Genomic DNA, 18,170 nt, shown 5'->3' with positions numbered 1-18,170 from the left:
GAGTCAACATCAGCTGTCCTAGTACTGTGACTCTCAGCCTTATTTTCTCCATTACGGAGCTATGCTTTTCTAACATAGCTGGACTGGGAGCACCAGCACCAGTAGAAGGGGACTGTGACCTGTGTGTGTCCATCTATTCGCTAATACATTCACTTAACTCTCAAGTTAACTCTCAAGTGTTACATTGTACCAGGCAGCTGGCTGCTCAGGCTGGTTTGCCCTGGCCTTGCCCAGGGTCCCAGAGAACCGATCTTGTTCAGGCCCAGGGAGTTTTCATCAGACCCCAGAGACTGTATTCCTGAACCACTTTCCCTCTTCATTTATAGATTGGAATAGTGAGACAAAAGGCTTCACTGTGTCCACGTTTGGATGATGTCTACTACTCCTAGCTGGAAGTGTGACCTGCCCTTTTTGATGGGTAGTTGATGAGAGCAATGAGTTTCAAGTACGGACAAAAGTAGGTAAACAGGAATATTCGATGTCTGAAAGAGTCCACCTCCCGCCTCAAGTACTTGTTGTTTAGAAGTTAGCTAAGTGGGCTTAGTGTGGTAGCCTCGTGGCTAAAATTCTCACCTTGTAATCACCAGGATCTCACATGGGTGTCAATTTGTATCCCAGCTGTTCCGCTTCCCATCCAGCTCCCTGCTTGTGGCCTGGGAAAGCAATGGAGGACAGCCCAAAGCCTTGGGACCCTGTACCCATGTGGGAGACCCAGATGACGCTCCTGGATTCAAATCATCTCAGCTCTGGTCATTGTGTCCAGTGAACAGAAGATCTTCCTCGCTGTCTCTCCTTCTCTCTGTAAATCTGCCTTTCCAACAAAAATAGATAAATCTTAAAAAAAAAAAAAAAAAAAAAAAAAAGGCTGACCTAAGTGACCATTTAGAATTTTCCTGGAAAATCATAGAGCTGAACCTTGGGAAAATAGTTATTGTTTCTTCACCCTCCCTCCTCTGTGGGAAGCCGGCTGCTGTCAGTGTCGATTTCATAAAGCCAGGTCACCTGCTGTCCTCTGGGGCTTGAATTCATAGACCTGAATTTGCTATGACAGAGGAAGCTTTACCTGCAAACACAGGCCAGATGACACCTGCACACCTGCACCTCAAGGGCTCTGTTGGCGGAGCGGTCAGAGCCTAGCTCCCCTCGCCCTGCACTCGTAAGCATTGCTTTGAAACGTTTGTCTCCACAGTGTTTCTCCACACAGTGTCTCCACGTGTCCAGCACTGGCCAAAACTCACCTCTAGGGTTTTTTCCTGGCCTCAGCTAGCTGCCTGGTGCCAAGGCTGAGGGCGTGGGGTCTGGTCTTAGACCAGCCTGGGTCCATATCCTGGCTCTGTCTCTACTCCCTGTTTGCTCTTGGGAGACACTCTTAACCTTTCCAAGCTTCCTACCCATGTCTGTGAAATAAGGAAAGCAATGCCTCTCTCCTGGGGTCCTTGGAAAATCAAATTAAATCCTACCATAAAGCTTGGTGCCTGGCTCATGTAAATGCTCTATAAATAGCTTTGCTTTTCTTAGCCCTATTTTTTCTAGCTCAGAAGCAGATTTGTTGATAGAGGAGAGAGGTCAAGAGCATGTACATCCATCCTTTGTGTGCCTGTCCCTGGGCATCAACATGCTCTGCTCCTGTCCGGGTCCATCAGGACTTTCTTGCTGTAGGGATTGGGTGACAAAGATCCGGCCTCCCTCTGTTACTGTATCGTGTCCTTCCTAAAAGGTGCAAACAGGAGAGCAGGCTGCCTTGTTTTCTTTATTTGTCAGACAGGGAGCATTGCCTGGCACCCCAGTTTCCAGCCCCCTGACCTTGAGGTCCCCAACAAGGCCATCCCCCCTCCCCGGAATGCTCCATAGCATCTGCCCCACTGCAGGGTACACCCTCCCACTCTGCTTGTGTTTTACCAGCAAACACTTACACGAGCCACAAACTGTCCCCATCCTCCAACGCACATGAGGCATGGCCCCCTCATAGCCGGGGGCTGCTTTTGCCTGTCAGCTGTAAGCTTGGGGTCCCTGCCTCCTCTGTGGGGGGAAGCGTCAGTCACCCAAAAGTTTTCCAAGATGTCAAAAAACCAGCTCATGCCACAGGTCCCTGGCATCTCTGGAGCCCCTGTTTCTTGGATTCTGAGGCACCCAGCACGCTCTCACAGACACCTGCTGCTGTTGCTGCTGCCACTCTGGTCCTTCTTTCCACCTGGGCCGCCCCGCCCTTCTGGGCCTGAGGTTCTGCCAGTGGCCAGGTCCAGACTGAGGGTCCTCCCGCAGACCGAGAGCCGCCGCAGTGCCTCGGAGGCGGCCTCCACAGGCACACTGGACCGCTGTTCCAGCAGCATCTCCAACAGTGAGCTCATTTCCGACACAAAGGTGCTGGCTAGTCGCGTGCCTGCTGGGCTCAGCTCTGGCCCCGCCTCCTTGCCGAACGTCTGGAAGGTTCTCGGCTCCTCCGAGGCGGCCGCATCGGGCGAGATCACGTTGTCACGGTAGTTGGTGGTAAGAGGCAAAGACAGTCTAGCCATCCAGGCAGGATCTGGGACACTCAGTCGATCCAAGGCCAGTCCTGAGGAGAGGGAGGGTGGGATCAGTGAGGCTGGGCCCGAGGAAGGGGGAGGGTATGGGCAGGGCAAGGGCAGGGGACAAAGGAGGGAAGGGAAATGGCAGGGGACGGATGGAGTGGCCGGTGGGGGGACAGGAAGGAAGAGGCCCTGACAAAGAAGCTGCCGGGCAGGAAGACGGCTACTGAAGTGCCTGGGAGTTGACTGGGGAGGAGGCAGAGTGGGGGGTGGAGGATCCAGATTTGGAGATCAGCCAATTTCGATGAATTCCCAGATCCATGGTACATTTTAGGACCTGGTCTGAGTCCTGCTTGAGTTTTCATCCTTTTACGGGAGAGTTCCTCTCCACTTCCCACTACCACCTCCTGAGGATGGGGCAAAAACCCCCTTTCTTAGCCAAAATTGCAGTTTTTGACTTGGCTGCCTTCTGTTTATATCCTGAATAGGTGCCGAGCAATTTATATTATTATCTCATTTCACGTAAGCATCTGAGGTCAAGGGTATTGTCCCCATTTTATGAATGGGTAAGCTGGGGCCCAAACTAGTTAGGGCACACATTCAGGCAACTAAACCCAGATTCGACCCCAGGTCTGATGACTCCCAAGTTCACTGGGATTGCAGGCACTTAGCTACTCTCTGAAGAGCTGGTTGCTAACCTGGATGGGAAGCGGCTGCCTGCCTGGAGGCTCCCAGGAAAAGGACTGGGGCAGGGGCTGTGGCATGGCAGCTTCAGGGCTGAGAATTTAAAATACTGTTCCCTGGATTATTCCCAAAGGCACTCTCACATTTCTTCTCCCATTCCTACCACAGAAAGTGCTCCTCAAAAACTGAGGTTAAGGCCAAGGCAAGGAAGGCAACTCAAAGCCATGTGGTTAAGAAATGGGCTTATAGGGCCCGGTGCAATGGCTCAGTGGCTAAATCCTTGGCTTGCATGGGTCAGGACCCTTTATAGGCACCCGTTTGTGTCCAGCTGCTCCACTTCCCATCTAGCTCCCTGCCTGAGAAAGCAGTGGAGGATGGCTCACATAGGATCCTGCACCCACATGGGAAACCCAGAAGAAATTCCTGGCTTTGATCAGCTCAGCTCTAGCCATTATAGCCACTTGAGGAGTGAACCAGAAGATGGAAAATCTTTCTCTGTTTTTCCTTTTCTCTGCACATCTGTCTTTCCAATAAAAATAAATATATTTTTTTTAAAAGAAATGGTCTTGGACCTGGCACGGCGGTCTAGCGGCTAAAGTCCTCGCCTTGTAAGCGCTGGGATCCCATTTTGGTACCGGTTCTAATCCCGGCTGCTCCACTTCCCATCCAGCTCCCTGCTTGTGGCCTGGGAAAGCAGTGCAGGATGGCCCAAAGCCTTGGGACCCTAGACCCATGTAGGAGACCCAAAAGAGCTCCTGGCTTCAGACTGGTGCAGCTCTGGCCATTGCAGTCACTTGGGGAGTGAATCATGGGATGGAAGATCTTCTTCTCCGTCTCTCCTCCTCTCTATATCTGACTTTCCAATAAAAAATAAATAACTTTTGAAAAAAAAAAAAAGAAATGGTCTTTTAAAATGTCTGTGTCAGAGCTAAGGGAGAGATGGGCAATATCAATTTTTTAAATGCTTTATTTTAGATATGTCAGTGCTGACACTACCCCTAGGCACAAGTGATTTATTCTATTTTTTGTACATATTTTTCTCATGAACCAAGTATTTTTGTGATTTGAAATGGTTCCCTCAAAGTAGAGCCAATCACTATATTTTATAATATATCTATATACATATGTATATATATACATATATGTGTGTGTGTGTGTATATATACATACACAGTTCTCCATCTTGCATTCAGGTCTGGTCTGTGCAGGATGTGAGGCCAGACTGGCGCCTTGCCTACTGAGTCCTGGAGTCTGGCCCCTCTCCCTGGACTTTGTGACTGTTTATGACTGACTGAAGAGATCAAACACTCTTACTAACCTCGACATCTGGAGATGTAACCGCAGTCCCCAAGATGCTGAGGCAATAGGGCTGCACCTGGCACTTCCCTCCACAGGGTTGGGGAGCACGTGAGCATCGGGCAGCTCACTCTGCATTGCCCTCCAATTCCAGCCGCACGTGGGCCTCTGGGTTTGCTGTCCCTGGTTCGTCCCTAAGGGACGGCAAGACCTCAGAAAAGTGGTTCTCGCCTCTCTGAGCCCCGTCCGCCCCCTCCCAGCATGATGAGACAGCAGGACTCATCCTGTGGGACCACTGTGAGCGCCATCTACTGAGCTCACTCCATCAGCACCCTCAGGTGGAACTTTTGTCTGAAGCAGCGAGACCCAGTCTCAGACACATTCATCAGGGACACCATGGTGGTGGCTTTCAATCCCTGCTTCCTTCCTGGCCCTACCTTCCCTCCCAGGGTCAGGGCCTTAGGACAGCCAGGAGGCAGGACCATGGGAACTGAGCCCAGCACTGTAACCACAACGGGCCTGGAGACGGAATCTGAAGCTACAGCTGCTAGCGCTGTGGGGCTCATGAACCCTGAAAAGGTGACTGAGAAGATGGAGGGACTGAAGACTTCATTTTCTTTATGTTCAGTTCATTTACATTTAAATAGCCACGTTGGACAGGGACTGCCGTACTGGACTAAAATTTAGAGCCATACTGCTGGGTGTTAATAACCATTAATAACTGTTGGTAATGACCCTGGGCATACTATTAACCCACCCATATCCTCAGTTTCTTTCTTTTATGCAATGGGCGTAATGATCAGACCACATTCCCTAGTTTTCTCATGAGGGTCTCAGAGAAGGGACGAGTCTGTACTAAGTGCTCCACAAATGGCAGCTGTGTTTTCAGGGGATTCAAGGGAAGTCACTGTCTCTCCTTTGGCACGTTTGCACCTCTTGGAGCACAGGACAACAGATGACCTAGGGCACAGAAAGCCGCAGCACAGAGGTGGTCAGAAGTGCGACGTGTACCCTAAGGGAGGCTGGCCAATGCAGCAACAGGAAATGGGGAGGAGGCCACTAGCAGATTCTTAAGATCCAAGTTATAGGCGCTGACTATGGCACCACGGGCTAAGCCACTCTCTGGGATGCCAGCATTCCACACTGAAGTGCTAGTTCAAGTCTTGGCTGATCTGCCTCCAAGCCAGCTCCCTGCTAATGAACCTTGCAGGCAGTGAAATATGACCCAAGTGCTTGGGCCCCTGTCAACTACATGGGAGACCTAGAGTGAGTTCCTGGCTTCTGGCTTTAGCCTGGCCATTGTGGCCCTCTGGGCAGTGAATTAGCATATGAAGCATATTTCTCTCTGTCTCTCCCTTGCTCTGTGTCACTCTATCTTTTGTATGAGTAAAATAAATCTCAAATAGATAAATGCATCAATAAAATAGTTAAAAATCAAGTACAAGTTACATAGAGTTAAACTATTTCTTTTCCTACCAAAAATTCTTGTTGTTTAAAATGTTAACATTTTGCATGCAGGTGATTGGTTTAGGAGTTCTGGAGGAATTGAGACCCAGGGTGGAGCTCCCTTCAATGACAGAGGGGCCAGGTGACTCTGGGCAAGTGACTTTACCTCTTAGAGCCTTAGCTTCACCATCTTTAACTTGGAGCATAATACTATCTGCCCCAGAAGACTCTTTGTAGACTTAAGAGGTGATGTATAGAATATGCTTCTTCAGTGCCAGCCATAGAACAAGTGCTCAACCATCAGTCACTATTTTCATGATGAATATTTAAATTAATAACCAGGGATTGGAGTTGCAGCACACTGGATTGGGTCACTGTGTGGGTTGCCTGTATCCCATAGAGGAAGGCTGGTTCAAGAGCCAGTTTCCATTTTGGCTTGCTGCTGACGCACCTGAGTAGCAGCAGAAGATGGGATGGCCCATGTACGTGGGTTTCTGCCTCCCATGCAGTTGACCCAGATGGAGTTTTGGACTCCTGGAGAATCGGGGTCTCTTTCTCTGTCACTCTGCCTTTCAAGTAAATGAATGCATCTTTGAAAATTAAATTAAACTGATGATCAAAGTAGAACCTGGTCTTTAAGCAAATAAGCACTTTCTGGAACTGCAGGTACAATGCAACAGGGCTGCTGTTCCTCCCCAGGAAGCAGGATGCCTGCTTGCCTGCAGTGAACTGGAGCTTGGAGTTCTCTGCAGTCTGGCCATGTGAAAGAACAAGGATGGGGGAGAGCAGGGGCAGGGCTGGGGAGCCCCAGGAATGCCTACCAGTGTGTGGATCCAGCAGGCTCGACAGTTCTTCTTCCAGGAGCCGCTTCACAGACAGGTCCTCTTCAGGGTCTATGTGCCCTTCCTCCAGGTCTGGTTCTGCTGGGCCGTCACCCCTGGTACTGAGGCCATCTGAATCTGGGATTGCACTTCTGCAAGGGAAAAGACAGGACCGTATGTGAGGTGTTTCCCACGCCACCCTGTGCCTTCATGCCAGTGAATACACATCTCTTCCTGCCAGCCCCGATTCATCCTCATAAGGAGCTGGCTACACAGTCTGGCCTTCAGTCTCCAACCAGCTTAGTTGTGTGATCCCAGCTCTCTTGTTGACTCTGTTTTCTCATTTGTAAAATGGGAGTCATGCACGACACTGGCTCAGGGAGGGTTTTCAGGGTAAAATGAGACACTCCAGGGACAGGGCTTGATGGACATCCTGGAACATTGTAAACGCACAGGACTTCCTGAACTTATGGAAGTCAATGCATCCATCTGCCCTCCCTGCGCGTATGAGCTCCAGGCAGGCAGGGATTGTGGTCTGCTATCCCCTCTTCCCTCACCAGTGCTCTGAACGGGGCCAGGTCTACAGGAGATGCTTAATAAGTCCTTTGTGAATGGGTGGCCAAGTGCTCCTCCCTCCCTACTCAAAGCCTGGTTCCAGAGCAGAGGAGTGGGTCAAGGAGGGTGCCATGAGGTTGGGCATCAAGGAAGCTGCTCGATACACACTACCTGCCCCTCTGGCTTCTGCTGGTTCCATCTTGGCCCCTGCCTCTCATGGTAATTCGAGACTCCCTGAGAGTTTTTTAGGCCCAGAAGTTCATGCTGCCTGGTATGTTTGTTTGTTTTCCCACTGTGGTCATTTCTGATTAGTGGAAAGGTGACAGCTGTCTGTAATCATGACTAAGAGAAAGGTACATTCAAGCTTTCCTGACCTGGAGTGGGGTGAAGCTCTCTTGTCATCAACCACATCCTGCTAAGTAAGAAAGCCTGAGTGGGAAAGCATGAGTTCAAGGCCAATGGGACTCTGGGGACTGCTGGGGTTCAGAGCACAAAACCCAAAGGAATGAGCCTCAGGAGCAAAGTCTCTGACCTTTTCCTGACCTCCTATCTTCCATTCCTCCTTCTGTCCTGGGACAAGGCATAAAAACAAGTATTCTTCTTCCCCAAGGCCTTGTACAAATCAGAACCGCTTTTCCCCAGAGCCAGCCCTAAGACCCACAAGCAGGACCCTAATGTCCTTCCTGCTTTTCTTTGTAACAGTTGGTCAGAAAGAAATACTCTATTCAGAAGGTAAGATCCTGCTCTACACCTGCAAGAAAAGAGCATTGCCCGGGCAAGCTGGGAAGAACCTGGACAGCCTGGCTGGGCTTCCCCACTTGATCTGTTACCAACAGCTCAGACTCTACTGTCCAATCATAGTTCTACACAGTGTCCGTGTTCCATCAAAGCTTTGTCTACTCAGAAAGATAGATGGTCCACCTGGGGTCTTTACATCTTCCATCTAAAGGCTCTGGTGTCATATAAAGCTGCAATCAAATGTATTTGTTGCTGCTTTCCTCAGCAGATTCAAAATACTGAACCTTCAGAGGGAAAATTGGACCCTCCCTACAAGACTCAACGCTACTCTGTACTACCTGTCATGAGCCTTACAACTGAAGTTACTAATTGTGAGGGCAAGAGCTCTGGTCCAGGAGTGAGGAGCCTCAAGACCTGGCTGCCCTCTGCCACTCTCTTGCTCCACAACCTTGGGCAGAGTCACTTGAAGGGAGAAGGACTTAGCCTTGATTGTGCACTACATGTACAATGGCCTCCATTTTGCAGATGGGAAAGTTAGTCCTAGGAGCTGGTCTGATCGGCTTCCATTTACACAGCCTCTCTGGATGGCTCCAACCATAGTTTCTCCACCTGGGAGGCAGACTGCTTAGATGCCCCCCCACCCATTTTTTTCCTTTTTTTTTTTTTTTTGGTGGGGGGGCGGGGAGCTCAGGAGTCTTTATTCACTAACCCTCGTGGTTCAGAAGACAGTCCCATTCCACCACATGCACAAGAGAGGAGGAGCCCCAGATGCCCTCTTGAGGTGGCATCCATCCTGGGATTTCCCAAAGGGACCCAACTGCATGTCCCGCAGCTCCTGGCTAGGGAGACATGGTCTCAGGTTTGTGGGTGTGGAGAGGGAAAGGTGAACGTCAGAGCTGATTTATAGCACCTCTGGAATCAGGGGGCCAGAGACACAGAGCCTCAGGGATGAAGTCATTTCCCTTGTGACTCTGGGCCCTTGGCAGTATGGCACTATAAATAGAGTGGCTCCCAGACCAAGAGTGGGGGTGGCTGCTGTCCTCTCCCAGGGGACCAGCGTCTAGGATGTGTTCATCCTCCTGCAGTCTCCGTGAGCTGGGCACGGAGAACAGTCTGAGCTGAGGGGTTTGGGGGCACTGAGCTCTGTGTGCTGCTTACCTGCCGAAGCCGTTGCTGCCGCCACCGCCGGGTTTGGCCAAGTACTTATTTCCCCGATGATTTGGTTTGGGCTGGAATTGGCCCTGATGCAGCAAGGACAGCAGCTGGGAGATTTGCTACAAGACAGGAAAAATCTGTTGACTCCACACAATTCCGACCCAGCACACTTCCTCGCCGGATGTTTCCCTCAATGCCGGTGCTTTCTTTTTATAGTCTTTCCTCTGGCTTCAGATGTTTGTGGGATCAGATGGGGGGGTGCTGCGTGACGGAGATGGGGATCTGGCTGGGGGTTCCCTAATTCGTCATGTCTGCCCAGAACCAGTGAATCTGAGGGAGAGCGTAGGGATCCTACTAGGCCTTCCCCCTCATGTTTATCAACCACCCCCACCCCCAAGTGACCCGCTCCTAGTGGCCTGGACAGGGGAAGGAGGGAGGGCTGCTGGAGTGGAAAAGGCATTTCCTGGCTGGAAATTCATTCTGACTTTAAAGAATGTTTTCTTGTTTATTTTCATTACATTTGAAACCAGGGGGTGGAGGCATACAAAGAGATAGCTTCCATCTGCTGTTTCATTCACCAAATTCCTGCAGTAGCTTAGCGGGTCAGGCTGAAGCTGGGAGCCTGGTGGTTAATACCAGTCTCTCTTGCGGGTAGCCGGGACTCAAGTTCCAGGGCCACTACCTGCTGCCTCCTAAGATGTTCATTATCAGGAAGCTGGATCGGGAGTGGAGCTGGTACAATACAGACATCCGTACCAGGGACTTAGTCACTGACACAAATGCCTGTCTTTCATCGTTACTGTCTCCTTAAACAGAATTCAGATACTCAGCCTATTTTTGTGGACCAGATAGCAGACTATGTCTTAGAAAAGACAAAATGATGTTATGGAATCATTTACTTATTCATGCTTACTTTCAGTCAATAAGTATTCAATAAGTGCTTGTTTGCAGCAGGCCAGTGCTTGCTATGGTAGTAAGAAAGAGCCCTATTGCTGGCCCCAGCAAGCTCAGTCTGCCTGGAAGACAGGGGAGTGGTCACTACAGTGTCTGGATCTGGGTGTTGGGAAAGGGTAAGGGTCCATGGGTGAGGAGGAGGGTTCCCAGGCCAACTTGGGGTAGGAAGGAAGTGGCATGGTTGGTAGAAGGGAAGTTTATACACTTATGGAAGCTATTGAGCTCCTACTGTATGCCAGACACCTCTCCTGAGACCCACAGGCTGCACAAGACTTTGTCAGGTGAAACAGAGTGAGGGTCTGGACAAGGGTGAAAGGGGCTTTGGGCACTGTGAACTGAAAGCGCAGAGGGTAGGCAGTTTCAGAAAAGCTGGAGGATGCACCAGAGGGTGTGCGAGAGGCCAGGGCCAGACCCCAGCGTCTGGGAGGGAGAAGGAACAGACCAAGTCTTGGGAGGCTGAGACCTAGCTCAAGGTCATTTCTGGCTTGTGAATGTCAAGCAGGTTTGCTGACCTCCTTACCTATCGGTTTTCTTGGCACTAGAGTGAGCTGTCAGTCTCTGCACTGTGGGAATTAGTGAGACATTTTGAAAAAAATCAAAGTCCCTAGGAACACTGGGAGTTAGGCTTGTTACATCTGTAAGCACTACTTCCCCATCCTGGGCCCACTCACTCCTCCCTGGGGAGCCCCAGATGTGCCAGCCTCAGGGGAGAGCTGGAAGAGCAGGTGACCAGGCAGGGGCCATCACCAGGCCTGGGAAGGGCCAGGATCTCACTGCCTGCCTTGCGGCACACCCCATCTCCCAGCTCAGGCCTAGAGTCCTTCTAAGGGCTTTGCCCAAAGAACAGCTGAGGCTTCAGGGACCTTCCCTGTCTGTCAATCCCTAGACTGTGTCTTATTGTCTAGGGTTACTTCACAGTTAAAATACAGGCTGAGAAGTCCAGTCACACCCAAGTCCAAACCCTGAATCTGTCCCTGTCCCAAGTCCCATCCGTGTGGCTTTGAGCAACTGCTCAAGCTTGCTGAATCTCAATTAAAAAATAACGGGTAGGCATTGTGGCACAATGGGATAAGCCACTGCTTGTGATGCCTGAATCTCACAGTAGAGTTCCTGGTTTGAGTCCAGCACTCCTAATCCAGCTTGCTACAAATAGCTCTGGGAGCAGCAGATGATGGCTTAAGTGGGAGACCCGGATGGTGTTCCTGGCTGCTGGTTTTAGCCTGGCCTAGCTCTTGCTGATGCAGGTATTTGAACTGTAACTAATGGGTAGAATTAATGAATGAATAGATGAATGAATAAATAAATAAATAAATATTTTAAGTGAATAATAAGGAGATTACAGTCATGTGCTAGTTCAAATGAGCCAAAACATACAAATTACTTTGCTACCAGATCCCAAGATAAACTTTATAACTGTCTGGTTGTAAACAGTTTTATGTACTCCTACCATATTCAGGGAAGAGATTTCATTATACCCATTGTGCAGAATTACAAACTGGAGCTCACAGGCATCACCCAGCAGTTTGATTCAAGGCTAGAATCTGAACTCAGATCTGACTGCACTGTGGTGCTGTATTGATGGGGATTCATGGGTGCCAGGCATCTTACCTTTTGTACACCCCAAATGGCCATTTTTCCCATCCCCCTGCAGGGCTACCCACAGCAACCAGCTCAGTGCTGGGCACAAAGGGCTCATCCAAAACAGTGTCAGCTGAACAAATGTCTTTGAATGTTTCTGAGCCCAGGACAGCCCTCCTAAAAAAAAAAAACCCAGCTCCAGCCACCTCCAGGTGGCTTCCTGAGAAGGGGGTGGGGAAAGGAAGTTGTGTCCCTGTTGCACAGGAAACCCCAGCTGATGGCTTGGCCAAACAGGAGCGTGCCCTGCATGAAGAGCCTGGCACCGGGAGAGTCATCTGGGGTTCACAGAGCCACAGATGGGTGTGAGATCAGGCTTGCCTCCATGTCCCGTGGATCCTGGGTGTTCTATGCACCTTACCCTGATTCAACCCACTTAATCCTCACATCCCTGGGGAGGGAGACCTGGGCGAAATTTGGTCTCATAATCTCCATGTAACAGACAAGTAAATGACACTCAGTGGTAAAGGACTTGTCCAGGCATGCCCACCCCCTAAGTGCCTGTGTTGAAATTTGAACCTGGATCAGCTGAACCCCATAGTTCTTGGGTTGCTTTTACTGCCTGCTCCTGCAGCCCAGCAGTAATCCCCAGGGTCTCTGGCAAGGTGAATGTAGCTTTTGAGCTCAGAAGCAAGGAAGCTCAGGCTGGCTTGCTTTACAGGGATGTTGCCTGGATGAGAGGAGGGCAGGTGTAGAATGGAGAGGCCAAGCACCTTACAGAAGTTCTAATATTTCCCTACTGAACACTACTGTCCAGGCACAAACATTGATGACATGCCAAGCACAGCCATACGGGCATGACATTAGTAACTCACTCTTCAAGCATACTTGGGAGATGGGTGCTGCTCACACTGACATCTCCAATGGGGAAGTTGCGCAACTTCCCTGCAGTTCAGAGCTAGCAAGAGGTAGAGCCAGGATTTGAACTCAGGCAACCCTGCTCCAAAGCTCAGACTCTTAACCTCCAGCTCTGTGCCAGGGATGGTGAGTTAAGTGCTTCACGGGTATTAACTCCTCAGATCTTCTGGACCACTCTGGAAGGCATGCTGTCTTAACTATACTTCCCATTGTACAGAAAACTAAGGCTCAGAGATGGTACGTTTTCCAGAATCACACAGCTAATTTCTGTTGGCATTGGGGTTATGTCCTCAACCATTGCTACCCAGAGCATCATAAAGGGTCAGGTGAGCCCAAAGAATGAATGTGCAGAATGTGACAGCCATAGGGGATGAGGTGGTAGTCTGAGGTTGCTGGGGGGAAGCAGGAGTGACCAGAGAAGGAACTGTTATGCCCAAGGTACCTGAACAGGAGGAGAGTCCACAGTGAGCTCCTCCACTGGGTTACGCTCTGCGAAGGCAGCCACCGACAGCCTGACCAGGCTCCGCAGGATCTGATGTGGTCCTGATTCTTTCTCAGGTGTCACTTTGCCATTGAGGTTCCGCTGCCGCCTCAAGGTTGCAGAGGAAGCGGGCAGGCTCACAGGGGCCTCCTGGCTGCCCTGGTCTCTGGCCAGCCTTCCTGTGGGGCTACCTGTGACCTTGAAGGCCCTGGAACGTGACTGGCCTGGGGTAGGCTGGGGCTCAGGAAGGCACAGGTTCTCCCGGGAGGCATTCCTCTGCCGGGGATGGTTGAACAGGAGGTTAACAGTATCCTGTAGCACCTCTGGGCTCTCAGCCAGCACTCCCTGGTTGCCTTGGTTCCGCAGAGTCCGGTACAGGGTCGGGGTGAGATGACAGGGGGTCTGCAGGCAAGGGTCCCAGCCTGCTTCCACCATAGCTTCTTTGCCTACGTCCCTGTGGGATGGCCCAACCTCATCAGGTTCCTCGGCGTGGCCCTTGAGCACAGGTACTAGGTGGATGTCCGTTTTCTGTATGTGTTTCTGGGGCCTCTTGGGCTGCTGGCGGTAGGTGGATTCAGCCTCGCGGCAATTGTAAGCCCTGCTGTCTTTCTTTTCTGTCCGGCAGACGGACATGAACAGAGCCAAGCCTGACCCAAAAGCAGCAAGCAGGACAGCCAAACAGATGACTGTGAGCACTGAGACACTCAGGGCCCCCAGCTCGTGGGCCGAGTCCCTCAGGTGGTCCACACTGCTCAAGAAGAGGACCTGCAGCACGGCTCTCGTGTGCAAGGCAGGGCTGCCCCGGTCCTCCACCACAATCTCCAGCTCCCACTCGCTGCCGATGAGGCTGCTGGCGTTGGTGACATTGATGAACAGCTGGCCCAGGCGGGGGCTGAGCATGAAGAGCCCAGCTTCATTGCCCCTCCGAATGCCATAGAGGAGCTCTCCATTGGCCCCCGAGTCTGCATCTTTTGCCACAATGGTTGTCAAAAGGAATGGCTTGGAGCCACGAGTGGCCAGGAACGGCATTTGGGTACCTACGGAAGTACCCAAGCCTCCAGAAGTCTCGACAGGCACCAGCAGGTGACCTGTGGAGGCATTCACCAGTACGGAGAGGCTGGCTCGCCCAGCACTGAGCACTGGCCAGATTACCTGTGGGGTGTTATCATTGGCATCCAGCAGGCTGACCCATACGGAGACACTGGCTGCAAGCCGCGGTTGCCCCCTGTCCTCCGCAATCACCTGGACCTCAAAGTCAGCCATCTCCTCATAGTCCAGCGACTTCTGTGCAGTGACCACTCCCGTGTCTGGATCGATAGCCACCAAGTGAGAAACTGGAGAGTCTTGGATGCAGTATGTGATTTTCCCATTCATGCCCAAGTCCTGGTCGTAAGCCTTGACGGTGATGAGGTGAAGAGAGGGAAGGTTGTTTTCTCGAGTGGAGACTTCGTACCTGCTCTTCTCAAACACAGGAGGGTTGTCATTGGCATCACTGATCTCGATGCTGAACTGTCTCCTGGCTGACAAGGGCTGGGGACCTTGGTCTTGGGCTAACACTGTGAGGTTGTATTGGGGCCACTGCTCTCGGTCTAGCGTAGCATTGGTCAGCAGCATGTACGTGTTGCCATTAGTCCTTTTCAGCTGGAAGTGCCCCAGCTCTTGGTTCAGCCAACAGTGGACCAGACCATTGTTTCCTGAGTCCAAGTCCTCTGCCATAACAAGTGCAATGAAACTATCCTTGGGAAGATCTTCTGCCACCAGGGGTGGCTGGGAGGCCCACGTGATGTGGATGCTTGGGGCATTGTCGTTGACATCCAGAACCTTGATGAGAACCTTACAATGGGCTGGAATGGGATTGGGACCCAGGTCCCTAGCCTGGACATCAACCTCATAGGCAGGGTTCCTCTCATAGTCTAGGGGTTGACGCAGAATCACCTGACCTGTCTTGGCGTCGACACTGAAGGTGTCTAGCACCTCTGCAGGTACGTGCTTGCTGAAGAAGAATTCCACCTCCCCGTTGGGCCCTTGGTCAGGGTCTGTGGCAGTCAGGTTTACCAGGAGAGTGCCAGGGGCAGCATCTTCTCGGATCTCAAGCGCCAGGGAGCTCTCTGCAAACACCGGGCTGTTGTCATTAGAGTCCAGGACGTTGACTTTGACCAAGCTAGTGCCTGACTTGGGTGGGTCCCCACTGTCATAGGCAGTCAGTGTCAGATCAAAAAATGAGTGCACCTCCCTGTCCAGCTCCTTCACCACCACGAGCTCCGCGTGCTTGGTATTGTCCGGCCCCACAATGACATCCAGGGCGAAGTGCTCACTGGGAGACAGGGTGTAGGAGTGCAGGGTGTTCGGGCCTGTGTCAGGGTCAAGGGCTCTGTCCAGGGGGATCCGCGTGTGTAGGGCGGCACTCTCAGAGATCTCCAGCTCCTGCTGGCCTTTGGGAAACTGGGGCTGGTGGTCATTGATGTCCAGCACTTGGATCTCCACGTGGATCAGAGCTAAATCCCCAGTGGCAAGCACATCAAAGGAAACCAGGCAGGGGTCCCGCTGCCTACAGAGTTGCTCCCGATCCAGTTGCCTTCCGGTGCTGAGTGAACCGTCCCCTGAGTCCACCTCAATGGGAAGCGCCTGAGGCAGCTGCAAGACCTGAAAGGCAGGTCCAGTCCTTCGCTGCTGCCCATCCTCCCAGCCCAATTCCTGAGACAGCGTCCCTATCACTGTGCCTGATGGCACTTCCTCCATTACCTGGTATTTCACCGTGAGAGTGGTTACCTCCTGACAATCCCCAGGTAGAAACAAGTAACTCTCCGGCCCCCAGAGCCCTAGCAGAAGCCAGAAAAGTCGCATGGTGCTTACCGCCTGAGTGAGCTTGGCTCACAGCCCTCTAGATTTCTTTAAAGTCTGAACCAGTCCTGCAGGGTTTCCTGGATGTCTTGATGGGCCACGTTCTCTTGCCCCCAGACCTTGCGGCCCCATCGTCGGCCCATACTTAGATGCTAATGGGACAAACAGGATTCCCAGGCAAGGCCATCTTCATCAGAAGCGATCTGAGAGGTCCAAGCATTGATGACATAAAATTGCCAGGCACTGATCGTGTCCACCCCAGCCAACAGTGGACAAGAGCCGGTCCAAGAGGGACTTGACCCAGTAGCGCAGGATGTGCAGATCTGACTTCCAAACAGTCGCTAGGCTGGGGCAACAGAGAAGCAGCTTTTTCCTATGGAAACCCCACCTACAGGAAAAGGGAGGGCTGTGAGTTTCAATGCCAATGAGAGAAAGAGTATTTCCTGCAAAGCCAAGTGGCCAGCCGCCGAGGAGCAGGATGCGGCCAGGCTCCAGGGACAGGCCGGAAGGGAAGGTGCTGTCCACACCGCTGTGAAGTGGCAGCAGAGGGAGCGAGAGCTTGCTACGTGTCTGGACAGGGTCTCCGCTCTTCCTTTCCTCTGCTTGTTCCTATCATTCCCCGCTGATCTTGTCGCCCACTCTGGATTTCTCCCAGGCTGGTCACCTCTCAATTTCACTCTACCTCATCATCACCCGTTTTTTGTCCCTGGCGGGCGACTCTGACCACCCAGCATAACCCTCACGACAGAACCTCCCAGCTTGGATCCAGCTGCGTCATCGGGGCCTGGGTCACTTGGCCTCCTTGACCCCCATGACCTTGCACTTAGTGAGGATGGGAATGAGAACTGTAGCCCAGTGCACAGGAAGTTGGGAAGATTACATGAACTCAAGCACTGAAAGTCTTGGCCTGGCCCTGAGCCACAGGCGGTGACCTTCTTGAGGGCGTGGGTGTTGTCTGCACGACGTGTCCCAATTTGGGGCTGCCACTGCCTCTTGCACGGGCCCTGGGGCAGTCCCTGGTCATGTGGGGTCCAAGGGTGCTGGTGGGCTCTCCCAGTTGTAAGACCTCCCCTTCCCTTCCAGTCTGGCCGTCCATTGTCCTCGCCATCTGACTGGGGAAGCCCCGACCTCCGCTCCTGCACTCTCGGGGACTTGAGCGTGATTCCCTCTCCCACACCTTCCTCTCCCTTTCATCTGTGTCTCTCCCTCTCTTCCTCCAATTCTTCTCCTTGCTTCTGTTTATGTAGGGGTCCCAGGGGAACAGCCTCCTCCCTCCCCCAGCACTCCTGCAAGCCCTTTCTAGGAGGCCTGCTTCCCCCACACCTTGTCACAGAAGTGTGGCTCAGGATGGAGGGCAGCGGGCAGTGGGCTTGCATGGCCTCCGCAAGGACCTGGTGGCCGCCCTTGATTCCCCAGGTGGCTGCCCCAGCCCCACGCCCACCTTGAGGCTGAAGCCAGCGGCTATAAAGCATTTGGGGGGGGGGGACTCAAGCGTCAGTTTCCCCTGGCTGGTTGTTGGCAGCCAAGTCCTGGGAGTTGCATCTGGACTCAAGCGACCAGCTAGGGCTTGTGTGAAGGGGAGGCCCGCAACCATGAGGACTCACACGGCTGAGGGACGAACAGGGACATATCTCTGCTTTCCTGACCCCACTCCTGGGGGATTCCCAGCCATCTCACGGAAACCCATTAAGCCACAGCCGGGAGGGGAGTGGGGCTGAGTCAGGGGGGCTGTTGGGTCCAGCCAGGCTCTGGGGAAGGACAAAGCATGTTTGCGGTGAAGGTCATGGGGAACGTTTGCAGGGATTTCAGTGGGCTAAGGAAGACGCTTTCCCGCAGGTGCCCAGACCTGTCTGAGCTGCAGTTCCCTCCCGCAGGGCTGGGGGCAGGCAGCCTGTGACCCAGTACACATCCAGGGCTCGTCCGGTGCTGCGCGGATCTGTGCATGTCTTTTCTTGTTTGGCAGGTTTTATGTCTTAACCTGAACCTGCCTTTACATCATTTTCGTGGCCTCCTTGGCTAGCTAGGAGTCTCCTTGTCCTGGTCTCCTCTAGCTCGGTGGTGTAGGTGCTGCATGCCTGATTCCTCGGGGTTCAGACACATAGCAGGTGCACTTACTTATTCTGCCGCCTTCACTGTCTGGGCCTCATCTATCCTACTGTGTGCCAGGGTGAGATTAAGACAAGTGAACCCCCTGCTCCA

The 18,170-nt window shown here is 52.3% G+C and overlaps 1 protein-coding gene across 1 annotated transcript; it reads right to left on the bottom strand.

Annotated features, from left to right (window-relative positions):
- Positions 1–2,141: 2,141 nt before the first annotated feature.
- On the bottom strand, positions 2,142–15,974 carry PCDH12 (protocadherin 12). The gene is made up of 4 exons (XM_040973801.1): positions 13,092–15,974; positions 9,206–9,321; positions 6,755–6,906; positions 2,142–2,554 (listed from the first exon to the last, which is right to left on the bottom strand). The coding sequence occupies exons 1-4, from the start codon at positions 15,972–15,974 to the stop codon at positions 2,142–2,144; spliced, it is 3,564 nt and encodes a 1,187-aa protein (XP_040829735.1).
- Between the last annotated feature and the right edge of the window lie 2,196 nt (positions 15,975–18,170).

The sequence above is a fragment of the Ochotona curzoniae genome, unplaced genomic scaffold (genome assembly GCF_017591425.1).
Source record: "Ochotona curzoniae isolate NIBS_2020 unplaced genomic scaffold, NIBS_Ocur_1.0 contig_1, whole genome shotgun sequence".
NCBI classification, from domain to species: domain Eukaryota; kingdom Metazoa; phylum Chordata; class Mammalia; order Lagomorpha; family Ochotonidae; genus Ochotona; species Ochotona curzoniae.
This window is presented reverse-complemented; position numbering and strand designations above follow the sequence as displayed.